This window comes from Tursiops truncatus, chromosome 17 (genome assembly GCF_011762595.2).
Source record: "Tursiops truncatus isolate mTurTru1 chromosome 17, mTurTru1.mat.Y, whole genome shotgun sequence".
NCBI classification, from domain to species: Eukaryota; Metazoa; Chordata; class Mammalia; order Artiodactyla; family Delphinidae; genus Tursiops; species Tursiops truncatus.
The window spans coordinates 75,132,719-75,151,656 of record NC_047050.1 but is presented as its reverse complement, the minus strand read 5'-3'; the positions used below and the strand labels follow the sequence as shown (position 1 = coordinate 75,151,656).

Below are 18,938 nucleotides of genomic sequence, written 5' to 3'. Positions count from 1 at the left end.
TTGGGGGATGATGCTGGCTTGAACTTTTTCTTTAGATAATTCCTAAAATTAGTGTTCTGACTTGAAACTGTCAGCTCTGTGATTTCTGTGATTTGGCTGACTCTTTAATGAAGAAATAATGACTTTCCCAGTCTTTTAGGGATGTGCAGTGCTTGAGGACAGCTGTGAAGAGGGCTCAGACATTCAGACTGTACTTTGAATTTCTTGTTTCTAAAAGAACAAGCATGTGTCATTACTTGGCCTGGGACCATCGCTCTCCCTGTGTTATCTTGTGGAAAAGGCATCCTATTTCCAGTTTCAAATCGGCAGTACTCTGGTTTTGTTTTCCTGATTTTATCCTAAAATAACATATGCTCATTGAGCTATTTCTGTGGCTTTCTTTGGAGAATTGATGTTCATTTATTTGTGTTTCTCTTTAAGTAGAGATGGAATACTACATGTAAACAAGATATAAAAGATGTGTAAGATCCAGAGTGGAAACGTGAGAGCAGCATTGATCAGCGCTACTGGGACCTTTCCTGTTGATCAGTGATCAGTCTTTCCCAAGGCTGGGGGTGGGCGGGGGGCAGGGCCAGGCTTTTGTCTCCACGTCCAGTGCTCCTTTAAGCACATCGGTTCTGGACAGACAAAGGGAGCACATCTGGGATTTGAACACATGTCCTCACATTTCTTTTGTTAAAAAATTTTTTATTGAAGTATAGTTGACTTGTTAATTTCTGCTGTACAGCAAGGTGATTCAGTTATACATACATATACATATATATATCTGTCTTGTTCATGTTCTTTTCCATCATGGTTTATCACAGGATATTGATACTCCCTGTGCCCTACAGTGAGTCCTCAAGTACCTTAATCCTTCGCTTCCTTTGACGATTTCCAAAGAAAAGAAAGTGCCGCTTTCGGGCTCCCATTTCAGGGCTCTGTCGCCAGGGGTCCCTGAGATCCTTTGGCCAAGTGTCACCTGCTTCGGTTTTACTTGTTTCTTTTTTTCTTACCCATCTTTAGAGGGGGAGAAACTCAGTAATGTCCTGAAGCTAAGAGGACCGTCAGATGGTTTAAAAGTCCACTGTAGTTGGCTTCCTGTGTGGCCAGTGACTCAAATGGTGTCGCTTTTCGGCAAAGGTGATCATCAGTAACAGGCTCCCAAACAAGATCTCGCTGGACACTGGCTCCTGTAGCGTGTTGAACACCTTGTCTGCTGTGAAAAAGTATGGATTTCACACTTAGCCTTGGAGGTGACAGCTGGACGTTACTGTGGGAAAGTGTGCCTTGTGCGCACAGCGTTGTGGAACTAGACCTTTGTTTCTTCTCTCACCTGGGACACCAGAAGGAGATCCTACTCTCAGATTTTAGGGCTGCAACTTCACAACACTTTGTCTGTGTGATGCTGCCTCGTTCATAGTATAGGCTTCATGGCAGAATTTCATTCTTCTTCATGACTGAGTAATATTCCATTGTGTGTATGCACCACATCTTCTTTATCCATTTGTCTGTTGATGGGCACTTGGGTTGCTTCCATGTCTTGGCTGTTGTGAGTAGCGCTGCTTAAGAACATCGGGGTGCATGTATCTTTTTGAATTAGTCTTTTCGTGTCTTCTGGATATATACCCAGGAGAGTGGAATTGCTGGATCATATGGTAGCTATATTTTTAGGAACCTTGTACTGTTTTCCATAGTGATTGCACCAATTTACACTCCCACCAACAGTGTATGAGGGTTCCTTTTCTTGTTGAGTTCCTTTAGTGAGGATGTGTTGGTGGTAAGTTTGCTCAGCTTTTGTTCTGAAATGTCTTTATGTCACCAGTTATTTCTAAGAATAGGAAGTTCTGCTGTGTACATATTTCTAGATTAGCAGTTAAATTTTCTTAAATACTTTGAAGATGAATTCATACTGTCTAATGGCTTCCATTGCTGTTGAAGTTAGCTCTTGGTGTAATTATTGTTCCTTTGGATACAATCTCCATTTTTCTCCCCCCCCCAAGTGTTTATATCCTTTAATTTAAAAAAATTGATACAATTCACATACCATAAATTCACCCATTTAAAGTGTACAATTTAGTAACTTTTAGTATATTCAGAGTTGTGCAATCAACCAAAATCAAAACATCTTTATCATCCCAAAAAGAAACCCCAAACCCATTAGGAGCCATTCACCATCCTCCCCTCCCCTGGTCACTAGAAATCTGCTTTCTGTCTCTGTGGATTTACCTATTCTGGACATTTCAAATAAATGGGATCATACAATCTGTGGCCTTCTGTGTCGGGCTTCTTCCGCTTAGCATGATGTTTCAGGGGTCATTGGTGTTGCAACCTGTGTCAGCCCCTCATTCCTTTTTGAGGATGAGTAATAGTCTATTGTATGGACAGACGGTTTTTGTTTATCGGTTCATCAGTTGACGGATCTTTGAATTGTTTCCATTCTGGCTGCTATGATTAATGCTGTTATGAGAATCTGTGTACACGTTTTTGTGTGGACATGTCCCTGTATGGTTTTTTTTTTTAGAATTTTTGAATTTTATTTATTTTTTTATACAGCAGGTTCTTATTAGTTATCTATTTTATACATATTAGTGTATATATGTCAATCCCCTGTATGTTTTCAAAAATAACTTTTTCTTATTTTTCGGTATTCTGCAGGTTTACTGTGTCATTTCTAGGTTTGCGTTTCCTTTTATTGGTCCCGTTGAGCTTTTTTGCGCTTTTTGAATTTGAGGATTCACATTTTTCCATTATGAAAAATGTTCAGTCTGTCTCTCTTCAGATACCAGCTTTCCCCAGTTTACTCTCACCTGCTTCCCTAACTCCTGTTCACCTGCGTAGCCTCTCACTCTTCCATGGCCTCTAATGTTCTTTCACATTCCTCATCTTTCTCCATGTGCCACATTCTAGATAATTTCCACTCCTCTTTTTTCCAATTCACTAACTTTTTCTTTTTGCCTAATTTTCTGTTTGGCTCTTTAAGGAGTGTTTAAATTATCCCTGGCGGTCCAGTGGTTAGCACTCAGCTCTTTCACTGCCGTGGCCCAGGTTCAGTCCCTGGTCGGGGAACTAAGATCCCCCAAGCCATGTGATGCTGCCAAACAAAACAAAAAACAACCAAAAAACCCCCAAAGAGGTGATATTTGTTCTTAAATTGCCTGCTCAGTTTTTGATAGGCTCATCTTCCTTATTTATTCCTTTGAATTCCTTTTTATTGTTTGCAAGCATATTAACAACTCATTAATAACTTTCTTGGAAAATCAAATATACACTTAGCATATGACCCAGCCAACTTATTCCTGGATATTGAACCAGGAGAACTGACAGCATATGTCCATACAAGGACTTGTACACAGATGTTCAGAGCAGCTTTATTTTTGTAATAACCAGAAACAACCTACGTGTTCATCAGTAGGTGAGTGGAAAAACAAACTGTGTTATATCCACTCACTGGAATACTATTGAGTGATAGAAAGGACTGAACTGTTGATATGCACAGTAACTCAGGATGATTCCGAGATAAGGATGCTGAGTGAAAGAAGCCTGACAGAGGAGCGTAGATTAATGTACAATATGTATAATGTGTTAACTTCTGGAAAACGCACCCTCATGTCTGGTGCCAGCAGTGGGTATCTGGCCAGGAGGGTGGCGGTGAGGATGTGTGAGGGTGCACGGGGAACCTGGCAGTAGGTGGATATGTTCACCGTCTCAATTGTGTTGCTTGTTTTAGGAATGTCAGAACTCCTCCAGTTGTACAGTTTAAACATCTGCAGGTTATGATATGCTAATTGTGTCTCTGTAACGATGTTAAAGTGAGAAGCCCTGGTACTGGGTGAGGGTGCCTGGAATGAGAATGCGCGGAGGAGGGAGAGGCTGCAGACATCCCGGGAGGCCGTTCGTGGGGCGAGAGCAGTGAGGCACCGATTGGGCCCCGCAGGAGGGGTGCTGCTTCCCCCTACTTTAGCAGGAGGGAAGGCCAGGGGGATGGAGGGAGGGCTGTTTCCGTTTGAATGGTATATGAAGGCCACTGTTTCTACATGAATTATTTTTTCTTCCTAAGCATATCCCAAAGTTTCTGAATGAATAAACACACCACTTTCTCTATGGAAATTGAGGATGAGTATTGTCTAATTTCTGAGCCAAATGCTTCTACTTCTTTGGTTTTCTTGAGGATATGTTATGATAACCAGATGGGCTCTTTGGCACCCAGGGACTTTATGAATAATTGAAAAAACATCTTCAAAATATATTCTACCTGGAGCACCATACCCTGACCGACTCCCACTGGGAGATGGTTGTCTCCTTTGGCCTTTGTAAATGCATTTTATTCCAGTTTGGTTTATTTCATATACCTGTCACCAGTGAGAAAAGTGTGTATTCAGCCTTCAGCATTTGTGTCTCTTTTGAAAGTGCACAAAAATGGACACATTTCTGGAGCGGCCCCCTCACCGGAGACAGAGGCTAAACCACTGTGAGGGGCCCCGTGGTGGGCTTCGTGGGATGGTGCACTGCAGAGCAGCCTGGGTGGGGGGTTTCATGAGCTCACGTCAGGGCTGAAGCATGTTGTTTGTGCCAGCTTTGCTGGGTCATCACAAATCCGACAGTACTGACTTCTAGTTCTGGCTGTGCCTCTGATGAACTACCAGGTTACTTACCTTCTCGGGACCTCGGCTTCCTCATCTATAGAACGGATAAAATCGTGCCCGCCTGGCAGGGCGTGACAAGCAGCTACATGACGTGTCCTAAGCGCCCAGTGCTGTGCTGAGCCCGCAGTGAACACGCAGCCTCCAGCCCTTCTTAGTTGCAGTATTTTTATTGCGACTGTGCTTTTTCTTCCCACCACACACATCCCACTTTCAGCTGTCATTTCTACCAGTTGTCACTGCGGCTGTGATGAAGCTGACTTCGAGAGACACGTCCTATTTTAGCATATAAAATTGTATTTCTGAATTGCCCACAGAGATGCTCTTAATAGAAAAATTGAGCACTGTAAACAGCAACTGTGAAATTCTCTCTAAAAGCTCCCTTTGATTCATGATGATCTACCAGGCTCGTCCCATTCTTAAATACCCTCTGTCCTCCTAAATCCACTCAACTCTGCGGTCTTCCTACGAGGCTGCCTTCGTCTGTTTGTAACTTTTTTGGTCTTGTCTTCCTATTGCTTGTCATCCCAATCTGTTCTCTGTTCTATTTGTGGTAGCCTGTGTTGGCAGGAAAATTGGCCGAAATGGTTGAACAGAATTTGCTGCCCTCCATCCGCCCAGCTGGGAGCGGCCTCTTCCCTGCTTGCTCCACTGGCTCCGTCCAGCCTCTCGCCGCCCTGTGCGGCGGCCTCCTCCTCTCCAGCCCTGTCCTTATGCAGCTTCCAGCCTTCCCAAGGCTGGCTTCTCCCTCCCACCCCTCTGTCTCCCATGGGGACAGAGCTGCTGATCTTCTGTCCCCATTTATAATTTATACATAGCTTGTCTTTTCCATTCTCAATTGGATTAGGGGGCAGAATTCTTTAATCTATAAAGAAGCCGGAGAGTAGCTGTTTTAATATATATTTTTTCCCTGAGCTTGAAGATTACAGGTTTCTGAGGTTTCTTTGAGGCTTTGAAGTCGTTGTCAGAAAAGGAGGCACATTTCAGATGTAGTTTTTAGCCTTTTTTGGTAAGTGCCCACAATCCTAGGTCCCTCCAGTTCCAAGACACTGCAGATTTGTACTTTTCACTGATTCCCTTGAGCTGGTCCCCATTTTAGAGTCAAGAAAACTGAGCTCACAGGGTTGTGTGACTCACTCACTCTTGCAGTGTGGTGGGAGGCTGGCTGCAGGAAGACCCAAACCTCTATCTTGAGAACATATGATTCAAAGGAAGATCCACCCCGCCTGCTCCACCCTTCACAGATCAAATCTCAGAAAGACTCAGCGAGACCCTTCTGGGGTCTCCTGTTCGTCCTGTGGATCAACCACTGTTGATGGGACATTTCCATCTCTCACCACGGCTGGATTAGAGCCACCCCTGATCCCGCCAGAACAACCTGGGGTGGGGCAGGAGCTGTTCCGCAAGGAAGGAGGACAGACCAAGCCGCTGCTCAGGACATTTCCCACTACAGCCCGGAGCCTCTGGACCCCTGCAGAAAGGAGGCCTTGAGCACTGTTACAAGTGTAAAACAGGATCAGTATTTCCAAGGCACAAAAGGACCTCAGGCCTTTGGGAGCTAGCAGCATTTGCATAATATGCTAATGATGGAAACTTTCTCTAGGGAAGAGTGAAGTACGTGGGGGAACGAGAGGTGGCGCTTAAAATCCGTTGGGCACCTGCCTTAACTCAGCAGGGGTGACCCTGGGGCTCACTTGCAGGCTCCACGTGACCTAGTTTCTAGCTGAAGAGTGTGGAGTTTGTGTTTTGCAAATGTCTGTGTTCATAATACTAGTTCCCTCACAGCAGGTACTGTGGTGTAGTGGAGAGGTTTTACAGATTATGCCCATGATGCTGGGAGAATGAGAAAAGGGAGAGAAAAACCCATTCAAATCTCACAGCTTTGGACTGACTTTTGCAAATGGGCCTTTGCACAGAGACACATGATGAAAGTTCAGTTAACCGTGAGTGAATTGAGTTGATTATTGAACGTGACTTTGGGGCGATGGAATTTTCGTTGACTGTGGCGTGTAAACTACCAAATCTGACCCTGTGATTTATTCATTTACTTAACGTTTACTGTGGGTTTATGATTTGCTAGAGCCTGTGCCAGCTACTGTGGGGGGTGTATGAGGGTGACATTGATAAGAATTCTGCCCTCAATGAGTTGATAGTCATGGAAGGAATCTGGGACGTGCATATAGGTTGCTATAATAACAATAGCTGTTTTTGCCGAATGTTTGCCAGGTACCAGGTCTTGTGACAAACACTTAATATTCCCTGACCCGTCTGAGTCCCCACCACGGCCCTGCCTCGCAGCCTGTCTTCCTGGATACGGGGCCAGCTGTAGTGATCGCGGGTCTCAGTGTAGACGAGGTGCCCGGACTTGGAGGAAGGGTGGCTGCATGGTGAAGAATTGGGGATATTAGGATCCACAGAGGTGGTTGTCAGAGGTGCACAACGGTGAGAAGAAACAGGACAGAGTAGGGGCGACAGGGAATGTGTTTAGGCAGAAGAATTGCCTCAATCCGGTTGCAGGTACTGACCTGATTCACAGTTGGGCGCCGGTCCCTGGGCGGCCGCTTTATTTCCAGTCTGTCCTTCACTTAGTGTGTCGTCCTTTCGGGTCCCACCCAAAGCCTCTAGGGCTTACCATCCACTCTTTTTAGGGGACACAGAATGTCACTGCTTTCCCACCTGAGTGTGAAAGGCTCTGCTGAGATTCTCAGCCTCTTGGTCAGTTCTTCAGGAAGCTGCAGGCACCTCTGGGGAAGTTTAATGGAAGGCCTGTGTCCCTGTATCTCCTTCTTCTGCCGGATCGTGGTCCTGGAGTTCTTCCTGCCTTGTTAGCCCTCCGGTGCCTTGTCTGCGTTCTCGAGTTGTTCTCAGCGGCTGGGTTGGTCTGAATTGTCTACCTGCTGTTGTCAGAAGTAGGAGCTCCTGAAGTGCATTCGCTCGTGGGGCTGTTGGGGGTTTGTACTCCCCTGCTTGCCTGTTCGATGATGCGTGGGCGCCTGCATTACTTGTAACTGAGTTTTGGTGTGGCTGTCTGCTGCTCGGTTGACTTTCTGTTGGGATTCTGAGGGATGCATAAACTGTCCTCTAGCCACCATCTGGAATTGTATTTTGGGTTTGCATTTTCTCTGCTTAATGCAAGTCATTTAAAAATTAGCTTTTGGGACTTCCCTGGTGGTGCAGTAGATAAGAATCCGCCTGCCAATGCAGGAGATACGGGTTCGAGCCCGGGTCCGGGAAGATCCCACATGCCGCGGAGCAGCTAAGCCCGTGCGCCACAGCTACTGAGCCTGCGCTCTAGAGCCCGTGTGCCACAACTACTGAAGCCCGCACGCCTAGAGCCCGTGCTCCACAACAAGAGAAGCCACCGCAATGAGAAGCCTGCGCACCGCAATGACGAGTAGCCCCCGCTCGAGGCAACTAGAGAAAGCCCGCGCGCAGCAACAAAGAGCCAACACAGCCAAAAATAAATAAACAAATAAATAAAGTTAACTTTTCATGGCGATGTTCCTAACAATGTTTCTTCATAATTGGTGGGCACCTCCGTCTAATTTAGAAGTGGTTCTAGTTGATAATTGAGTCAGTTTCTTTTGGGGTGCAGAAGATGCTTACTTACACGGTTGTCAGCAGTTTTTACAGTCTGAAAATGCATTTTTCTTCAACCTCATGCAGCCGTTGTGCTGTGCAAAGGGCCCTTGAGTAACAGGAGGCATCCTAGGAGGGGCGTGAACTGATTTACATTTCTGTGGATGGAAACGAGCCAGAGCGGCATGTGTGTGTGGGGGCAGCCAGGAGGCCTTGTTCTTAGTCCTGGAGGGGCTGATGGCAACCAGACCAGGCTGGTGGCCTTGAAAGCCATTTCTGGAAATACTCTGAGAGCTAACAAGAGCTCCTTTTGGATTGGATGTGGGATGTGAGATAAAGGACTTAGGAGGAGCCCTGGATTAGACTGACAGGTGAGATCACCAGGTAAGAAAAAGAACAGGTGGCAGGGAGTGCTCTACAGAGGTTTACATACGGTCCTGGACACAGTAGTGGCCTCCTGAAATTGGAAGACGAATGGGCTTTTAGACTAAGTTCAAGTGGCACGGTGAAGCCACCGCGTGAACGGAGGCTGAGGGAGCAGCTCATACAAAGGCTGGAAGGTAAAGGCGGCTTGGCGCTGTTCTGAGCACAGGAAGCTGGGGGCGGGTGCAGGTGACGTGGTGCTGCGGCTGTGCCTCCTGACAGATGGTAGGCACCTGGCGTTTTTCAGAAGTGGTACGTCCTCGACTTTGACCTGTGGTAGGTGTGACTACGTTCCCGGGAGATTCACTGGGCGGTTGTAGTTAACACGAGGTAGAGTAGTGAGCACACACGGGAGCATTACTCCAGATATTAGCGATTTTTGAATAAAATCTCCTACATTAAAAAAAAAAATCCGGTTAACTTCTCACTTACGATTTTATTCTCATCTTTCAGACAGCATCAGTGTGAGTGGCTTTCCGCTGTGCAGCCCCTTCCGCCAGGTCGTGAGGCCCCGGGTGGAGAGCAAGCCCGTGAACCCAGCTGAGGGCAGCCGGCCTGGGGACCTGGGTCACGTGAAGGTGAGTCGGCCCCCACGGGGCAGCCCGCCAAGGGGCTTGGCGCTCTGGGTTTCTGCCAAGCCTTTCGGAGGCAAAGTTCTGAGTATTCTTCAGAAAGGAAAGGAAGCGTGTATTTGATAACAGATCTGTGTTTGTGGAAAGCTGGTTTCTCAGTATTTCTCCTTCTGTGTGAGGTTCGGGAAGCAGTTACACTGAAGCTTGAGTGCCTCGTGTGGTGGTGGACTCTTAATTTCCTGAAGTTTCGGGAATTTGTGGGTTGAATCTAGGACTGTACTGATGAAAGTAGAATGTCGCCTGCTTTTTTCTCGTTCATTTAAAAAGTTTATCTATCGCATCATTATTCTCAGTTCAGATGTTTATCCCGTAGACTTGTCTTAATCCTTAGGCGACTCCTTCCACTTGTTGGTCTTTGAGCACCAGGGCAGCCGGAATGAATATATAAGTCACGAGTGAGTGTTGGTGTACAGGTGCCTTGGGCCTGGAGCCTGAGCAGAGATGAGCTGTCTCCTCAGAGCACGAGGGCAGTTGGGGCAGAGCTCTTGGTGGTCAGCGACTTGTCAGCACCTGGAAAGCTTGGCTGGGACGCGCCTGCCCAGGGAGCGTGTGTAGAGCGAGGGGACGAGAGGTCCCAGCAGCTGTGACTGGGGAGCAGGCAGCAAAGTCGCCAAGAATGACTTCAATAGGCGTGTGTTCGGGCCCAGCCTTTTGGGGCACTGCTTACATTCTTGGCGTTTAACAGGGTCACTGACTGATTAGACCCATCAGAAGAGCTTGGCCAAACTGGCTGTGAGTCAGTGAGACAACAAATTGCGAGCCATCGGGGCTGCGCTTGACGCAAACAAGATGACGGTGGAAGGACCTGGACGCCGTCTGCCATGAGGCCGTGGCGGAGGGAACGCGCCAACCTGGGTTGATAGAGGTCGCGTCGGTGGGCTGAAGTGCTGAGGAGCTGGGTTTCGGGGGAGAGTCTTCTCCATCTAGGGCCCTGTGGGAAAGAGGAAGGTGGCATAGCTGGGAGTCTCCGTCACTCAGATACAGAAGCTTGGTGGCTGTGCGTCAGGGCTGTAGTGTTGGCCAAGGGCCCTGGGATGTGGAAGAAAAGTCCCACCAGAGGGAGCAAAGGCGTAGAGGTTCCGCAAGCGTAGATGCTGTTGGGGTGATTGTTGGCAGGGAACCGCGGAGGAGAAGCTGGGAAAGGGGCTTCCTTCCAGGCCCCGGATGGTACTTCCCTGCCGTCTCAAGTGTTCCTCCTCCTGGGTCAGGCCCCTCAGCATCGTTACCTTTGCCTCTGCAGTTGGCCTTGTGGCCTCCCCCTCTCCGTCTGCTGTTGGTGCAGCTGTGGCACGATTTTCTTTTTATTTATGTATTTAATTTATTTATTTTTGGCTGCGTTGGGTCTTTGTTGCTGCACACGGGCTTTCTCTAGTTGGCGGCGAGCGGGGGCTACTCTTTGTCGCGGTGTGCGGGCTTCTCACTGCGGTGGCTTCTCTTGTTGTGGAGCACGGGCTCTAGGTGCGTGGGCTCAGTAGTTGTAGCATGTGGGCTCAGTAGTTGTGGCTCACGGGCTCTAGAGCGCAGGCTCAGTAGTTGTGGCGCACGGGCTTAGTTGCTCCGCGGCATGTGGGATCTTCCCGGACCAGGCCTTGAACCCGTGTCCCGTGCATTGACAGGTGGATTCTTTACCACTGTGCCACCAGGGAAGCCCATGATTCTCTTTTATCCACATCCACACACACCAGTCTCCTTTTAGAGCCGTCAGGAATGCTGTCGGGTGGATGTGCTGACCTCGTGGGAGCCTTTGTGCCGAGAGGGAGTCACCCAGTTTGTCTGAGGTCTGTTGGTGAGGGGTGCAGTGAGTCCAAACCTGTGAAATGTCGCACCTCTCCCTGGTCGTCCAGATGCGTCCTCGTGGTTCAGTTGAACTTGTGAGGTTCGGCACAGGAGTGGCGTCTGTGAGCGGCTCCTGTGCTTCTGGTGCTGTCATGTGGGAGCCTCCTGGCACTGCTGAGCCTATTACATCAGCCTTCTCCCCAGAGCAGGAACGGCTTTAATTGGGAATGTGCTAAACCTGTAAACCTCGCTGAGGAATGGTGTAGTCATGGAAACAAGTAATTCAGTGAAAGTGGCTTCTGGGGAGCCCCTCAAGAAGTGGGAAAAGATAACATGTGTTTCTTCGGATTTCCCAGAAAGATTCCTTCCCCCGTTTGGTTTGCGGCATGTCTGTCTGCATTTATTCCCGGCTTTTCTGCACACCCTGAAGAATCTTCTAGGATTGAAAACAGATTGTGTGAAGTGAGTGCACATTAGACATAATATTCCTGTAAGTTAGACTCTGCAGTAGGGCCTCTCTGACCCTCAGTTTCTCCATCCTTAAAATGGAGTAATCACGCTCCCTTCATGGGGTTGTTGGGAGGCTTAAATAATAGAAGAGCTGGGCAGGGAGGAGACACAAAGCTGATCAAATCAAGAACTGGTAATGGACTGGGACTTGATTCCTGTATTTTGGGAGAGAAATGAGACTTGGTGAATGAGCCCCGCTGGCTGTTACGGGGGAGCAGCCCCGGCTAGGATGGACACTGGGTGGCCGATCTGGAGTCTCTCGACCAGTTTCTTGGCGCTGCTGAGCCAGCTCCCCAGTGACAGCAAGGCTCAGCCCTGCCTTCTGAGTTAATACTGTGTGCACGAAATGTGGCCGCGTGCCTGGAACGTGGCAGGGCTGCATTGAGAGCCTGCCCGGGAGGGGCTTAGCTTGGGGACCGCCTGTCCTGGGCTGGGGCTGCAGAAATGGGCACGCATGGACGGACGGGAGGCCTCTCGCCTGTTGGCTGTGCTGTGTCCCGCTCGAGGCTCCCTGCAGCTTTGCCTGGTGGAGGCATCCAATTTACAGCCTCCAGGGCCAGACTACCCAGAAAGATGGGAGCTGCATGGGGCCCTGTCCTACTCGGGCCTGGAGCGTAAAGCACTCAGAGAGGCTGGAGGGCTTTAGCCAGAGCTAAACCCAGCCGAGGCCCCCGCCGTGTCCGGCTGCTAAATACACCCCAGTTTCCCTCCATCGACAGCAGTGCTCTGTAAGTGCATCACACCCGCTGGTAGCCTGCTGAGAAGCGCTTGGAAATCCCAGCAAAGCCACAGTTCACCGGGAGGCGGGGCAGCCGGGCCTGCCCTGGGCTCTGTGCACATGTGGTTCTGGGGAGCTTGCTGGTATGTGCCCACCCTTGTCAACAACACCTTGCCTTTAAAAACATCAGGGAACAGGCCCAACAGCCTCGGCCATCAGGGTAACAGCTCCGTCCACGGGCACCTCCCGTGGGAACCAGTGTCATGTCGGCCGCTTTCCGGATGGTGGGGGCTCGAGCTGAGGCTGCAGGTGCCCCTGCCTCTGCATGTCCTGCCGTCTCCCTGCTGCTCGGACACCTACACAGTCCATCCAGGGGCCTCAACCACTCACTTAGAACACCCGAGCCCCAGTTTGATCACCTGCAAGTTGGGGAGAAAGTCCTTTCTCACAGGTTGTTAGTGAAGATCTATTGAAATAATACTTGGGCAGGTGTTTTATTAAAAACAATACACAAGCTGGGGAGGAGGAACAGAACTGGGGGTTGCCTGAACGGATGAGTTGCAGGGTGTGGTGAAGGCGTCCCCTGGTTACAGAGCAGGCAGAGGCCAGGCCTCGTCTCGTCCAGCCGGTGTTGCCCACCCAGCCTGGACCCTGCCTGCCTGTCCCAGATGCGCCACATGGCTGCCTGCGTCCTGTCGCGTGGCCGTGCCGGGGTTGTCTTCCCTCTCCTGCGTGCCTGTTGTGTCAAAATTATAGATGATGACTGTGTTCACTAATACATGCACCTATGAAAAAACTCAGGAATCTTCAAAATTAAGTAGTCAATCTTAAATCCAACAAAACTTCTCTAAGTAGATGTTCAGATTGTCTGTGAATAGAAAGATTTACTTCTTCCTTTCCAAGCAGGCTAACTTATTCCTTTCCCTGCTTTATTGTACTAGCCTTGTTCATGATTGTAGAGATAAACCATTCAGTCTTTCATCGTTAAGTGTGATGGTAGCTGTAGAGTTTTTATACCTGCCCTTTATCCTATTAAGGAAGTTCCCTACAACCATTAAAAAAAAAGTTATAGCAAATAAGCCAGCGAAGGAGGTAGAAGTTGAAGCATAAATAATATTCAGTTAGTCCAAAAGAAGGAATAAAGGGAGGACAAAGGAAACAAAGGAAAATGGGACAGATAGAAGACAGCAAGATGAGGGGTGATAAACTTAACCATATCAGTAATCAGATCGAAAGTAAGTAGTCTAAATACTCTAATTGCAGGTAGAGAATGTCAGATTGGATAAAAAAAGCAAGACCCAACTCTAGCTACCTCCAAGTAATGAAATTTAAATATAAAGACAAAAATAGGTTGAAACTAAATGGATGGAGGAAGGTATACCATGCTTACACTAATGAAAAATCTGGAGTGGCCTTATGGAGAACAGAGAAAAGTAAACTTCAGAGCAAAGAATATTACCAAGGATTAAAAGGTCTTTTCATAATGGTAAAGGGCTCAATTCCTCAAGAAAATGTAAGCCATAAATATTTATGTACCTAATAAGAGCTTCAAGATACATGAAGCAAAAACTGGTAGAATGGCAAGAAGACATAAATAAATTGAGAGAGTTCCATATCCTTCAGTAATTGTTGGAAAAAGTAGACAGAAATGAGTAGAGATAGTATTGTTCAGATCTTCTCTGTCAATCAATTTGACGTAATCAACATTTATAGAGCACTCTGCTCAACAACAGTTAGGTACAGAGTACATGTTCTTTTCAGGTGCGCATACAACAATTACCAAAGTAGACCATATTGGGGCTGTGATGGTTAGATTTTGTGTGTCCTCGGGGCTAGGCTGTGGTGCCCAGTTGTTTGGTCAAACACAAGTTTAGATGTTGCTGTAAAGTGATTTTGGAGATGTGATTAACATTTACCACCAGTTAAGTTAAAGAGGTTGTTCTTCATAATATGGGTAGGCCTCATCCAACCAGCTGAAGGCCTTTGAGCAAAAATTGAGAATTTTGGGGGGAGAAATTTCCAAAATCCCTTTCTCCAAAAATGGAGAAGGAATTCTGCCTCAAGGCTGTGACGTAGGTCCTGACTGAGTTTCCAGCCCATCAGCCTGCCCTAGAAATCTCAAACTTGCCAGCACCACAGTCACACTGGCTAGTTCCTTAAAATAGATCTCTTTGTACATGTGTCCACACAAATATTGCCAACACACGTGCCCTATTGGTTTGTGGTTCTGTTTCTCTGGAGAGGCCTGACTGATACAGAGGGCCACAAAGCAAATCTCAAATTTAAAAGGATTCTCATTTTTTTTTTTTTTGCGATACGCGGGCATCTCACTGTTGCGGCCTCTCCCGTTGCGGAGCACAGGCTCCGGACGCGCAGGCTCAGCGGCCATGGCTCACGGGCCCAGCCGCTCCGCGGCATGTGGGATCTTCCCGGACCGGGGCACGAACCTGCGTCCCCTACATCGGCAGGAGGACTCTCAACCACTGCGCCACCAGGGAAGCCCCAAGGATTCTCATTTTATAAAGTATATTCTGACAGTAATAAAATTAAATTAGAAGCCCATAACAAAGATCTTTGAAAAACCCTCAGACGTTTGGAAACAAAATGACACTTATAATTAACTCATGGGTCAAAGAAGAAATAAAAAATTAGAAAGAATTTTGAAATGAGTGAAAATGAAAGCACAGTATATCATTTGTGGGATGCCACTAAAACAGTAGTTTGGGGAAATTTATAATACTTAATGCCTATGTCAGAATAGAAGAATAGCCTTCAATCAATAAACCTCAGCTTCAACTTGAAGAAAGTAGAAAAAAATGTGGAAGTTAAACCTAGAGTAGAAAAGGAAATAATAAAGACCAGAACAGAAATCAGTGAAACTGGAAACAAAAAAACCCGATATTGACAAACCAAAAGCTTATTCTTTGAGAAAAATCAGTGAAGTCTACCAACTTCTAGTCAGATGGATCATAGAGAAAAGACATAAATTAAAAATATTAGCAATGAAAAAGGTGGCATCACCACAGGTTCTACACATATTAAATGCATAACGGATATATCATGAACAACTTTATGCCAATAAATTTGAAAACTGAGGTGAAATGGACAAATTCCTTTTAAAAAAATGTTTTATTGAAGTATAGTTGATTTACAATGTTGTGTTAATTTCTGCTGTACAGCAAAGTGACTCGGTTTTACATACATATTTTTTCATATTCTTTTCAATTATGGTTAATTACAGAATATTGACTGTAATTCCCTGTGCTCTACAGTAGAACTTTGCTCATCCATCCTATATGTAATGGTTTGCATCTGCTAATCCCACACTCCCAGTCCTTTCTCCCCACCCTCATCCCCTTGGCAACCACAGGTCTGTTCTCTATATCTGTGAGTCTGTTTTTGTTTTGTAGGTATGTTTATTTGTGTCATATTTTGGATTCCACATATAAATGATATCATGGGGTTTGTCTTTCTCTTTCTGACTTATTGAGCTTCATATGATAATCTCTAGATCCATCCATGTTGCTGCAAATGGCATTGTTTCATTCTTTTTAATGGCGACAAATTCATTGAAAGACTCAAAGTATTAAAGCTTACTCATAGAAGTAAGTAGATAGTCTGAATAGCCTTATATCCATTAAGGAAACGGAATTTTTTGTTAAAACCATCCCATAGAGAAAATCCAGGCCCAGGTGGCTCACCCATGCAGCTTACCAAACATAAAGGGAGGAATAATACAAATTTTATGTAAGCTTTTCTTGCAGGAAACTTGAGAAAGAAGGAATACTGCTAATTCGTTCTATGAGGTCAGCATCACCCTGATATCAAAGATATAAAAACACACAAAGATTATTAAAAAAAACGGCACAAAGATTATAAAAACAAAAACAAAGACTCCTGAACATAGATAGGAAAATTTTAACGGAATTTTTTTACCATAATATTGGCTGAGTGGCATTTATCTGAGGAATGCAAGGTTGGTTTAACATTAGAAAACCAGCAAATGTAATTCTTCATATCAACAAACTAAAAAACAAATGATATAAGCATCTCAGTAGATGAAGAAAAAGCATCTGACAAAGTACAATATCTATGTCCAATAAAAACTCAGCAGACTTAGAAATAGAAGGGAACTTCCTCAACCTGATGAAGTGCACCCACAAAACTGCTACAGCCCCCTTTGAACTTAAAGGTGGAAAACAGGTTGTGCTTTCCCTAAGGGCAGCCACACCGGGCCACGCATCCTGGCTCCCCAGGTGTACCCTCTCACTGTACTCTTCATTGGCGCTGGCTGTTCACTTTGATTGGAGGTTCTCTCTCAGTTCCTTTGATTCCTGGCATGTTCTCCGGTGCTCCTCCAGGGCCACGCCCTGATGTTACCTTGTCTGCCAAGCTGTCAGTGGTGGCCCTGTGCTCATGTCCCCGAGTTCTCCATAGCTGTGAGCTCCTCATGGCCGTGGCCTGGTCCGCGCCTCCTGGCACAGTGCTCGGCCTTTGGGAAATCTTTCTGGACCCAGATATTCCAGATAGCTAGGTCAGATATTCCCTTTCCACAGGAATTCTCCTTTCTCTAAAGAGGTTCTCTCCATCAGTGAGGCAAAGCAGGGCAGTGGAGTAAGTTTCTTCTCACTCAGAGTAAAGTCTAGTTTTCAGATTCTTCAGAAGCCCAACAACATTCAGATGCTGTCTTATGCCCTGTTAAATATTTTATTTTACTTTAACCTTTACAGTAAAGAACCATAGGATATTCATGAAGTTCTTACATGCTTTTACGTTTTAATAGTTGTATTTATAAATGGACTGACTGGAAGAATCTGCTAAGAAAACTTAACAGTAAATGTATTTGAGTTAAAAACAAAAAAACCTATGTCATGGAATAGCATATTTTCTTAATCAAGCTGTGTTATTAGGGGAAAATGGTTTCATGAGCCTTTTGGTGCCTCGGGGCAGCAGAGTGAAGGTTCTCATTAGCTTGGAGGAGAAAATGTATTAGACCATTTGTTCATTGATCATTCACACGCTCAAGGATGGCAAGCAGGTGGGCTGCCCAGGCTGGAGACTGTGCTGGCCAGGGAGGCTTGGAACGTGGCAGCAGAGAGATCGAACTTTTTAAACAGTATTTACAGGTTACGTCCCTCATGACTGCAACTTCCCAGTATTTGGGTGGGAGTTACTGAACAGCTTAGAAAGATTAAGCAACATGCCCAAGGTCAAGCAGTTTCAAAGTAGAAGCTAAAATTCAAACCCAGTTATGGCTAAATCCAAAGCTTGTATTGTTTCCACAATGTCATGCTTCCCCTCTCTATATACTTTATAAGTTTCCAAACTTATTATGGAATACAAAACATCCTCTATTGATTCAAGCCGTATTTATAGAGCAGCGAATATAAGCTTTTTGCCTATCTGACCCTCAGTTTTCAATGTGTGAAATGCAGATCATAAGCCTTCCTCCTGGGCTATTGTAAGGAGGAAAGCATCTGCTATTAGCCCTGGTAGATAAGAAAAGCTTACAAAATGGCAGATCCAATTCAGTTCCAAATTATTTCTAATCTGTCCCAGGAATAGTTACAGAGACAGTTTAAACTCTACAAAGTTTAAGCATAAAGGCATCAAAAGAATCCTTTAATCTGCTCAACAATTTCAAAACTTAGTAAGAAATGTAGCAGTAAGAGAAGTGGAGAGTCCACTGCATGTGGAATTCTAAACAGATATCAGGGAGAGGGGCCAGAAGAATGCTCCTTGAGGTTCCATGACACGGTGAAGGCTTTTGTCCACCATGATGGTCACTGTTTACCTGAACCCCTGTAACATTTCATCCACTCCACCCATTCGACAAGCCCCTGGTGAGTAACTGTTCAGTGCCCAGTTCTGGGAGCTGGGGCTGTAACGGGGGGCAGGACGACGTCCTGGAGCTCACCTTCCGGCAGAGGAGCCGAACAGTAAGCACACACATGTCAACTGGTGAGAGGTGCTGTGCGGGAAGGTCAAGGAAGGAAGAGGATGGGGCCTGCTTGCCCCATCGGCACAGGCCTTTCTGCAGAGGCACCATGGCAGTCTGAGATGCATGTGCACACACACAGTCTGTGTCAGATGGTGTCCTGTATTGAGGTAGGACATGACTTAGAACATCACCACAGCTGCCATAACTATTATATAAGCCAGTTTTCTTCCCAGTAGGGTGTGAGTTGGTCCAAGCTAAGGATGATACCCTACTAATCTTTGCCTTTTCAGCACTTGGTACCAGGGCAGGCACATCACAGGCTCCCGGTAAGTGCTGAATACTGAACAAGAAAGAAAAGGAAATGGCTTCTAAAGGGTTGCTCTGTGCTCTCATTCCTTTCCTATTAATCATATGCTACGTTTGATCACAGCAGGACCTTATCACGTTGGTTGGTACACAGTAGCATGCATCCGAATCACCTGGGGGCTTGTTAAAACAGCGCGCTGGGCCCCATCCTCGATTTCTAATTCGGCAGGTCTGGGTCGGGGCTGGGAGTGCATTTCTAACAGGTTTGCAGCTGCTGCAGCTGGCTGTGGGCACCATGCTTTGAGGACCACTGCCTTAGGGTAGGAGATGTTTTCGATTTGTTTAACGTCTTTTACTGTCTGTAGGACGGCACTGTAAGCAGTTCTGGACCTTCCTGCTGTGCCTCATGCCCTGTGATGTAACTCTTAGGT

The 18,938-nt window shown here is 46.4% G+C and overlaps 1 protein-coding gene across 3 annotated transcripts in view; it reads left to right on the top strand.

Moving 5' to 3' along the window:
* The window catches only part of TRAPPC9 (trafficking protein particle complex subunit 9), a 499,958-nt gene that overhangs the window by 166,424 nt on the left and 314,596 nt on the right, over positions 1–18,938 (top strand). For all 3 annotated transcript variants that reach the window (XM_033843254.2, XM_033843252.2, XM_033843253.2), the window contains one exon: positions 9,078–9,202. In XM_033843254.2, the coding sequence (XP_033699145.1) occupies positions 9,078–9,202 (125 nt within the window). The remainder of the gene's footprint in view (positions 1–9,077; positions 9,203–18,938) is intronic.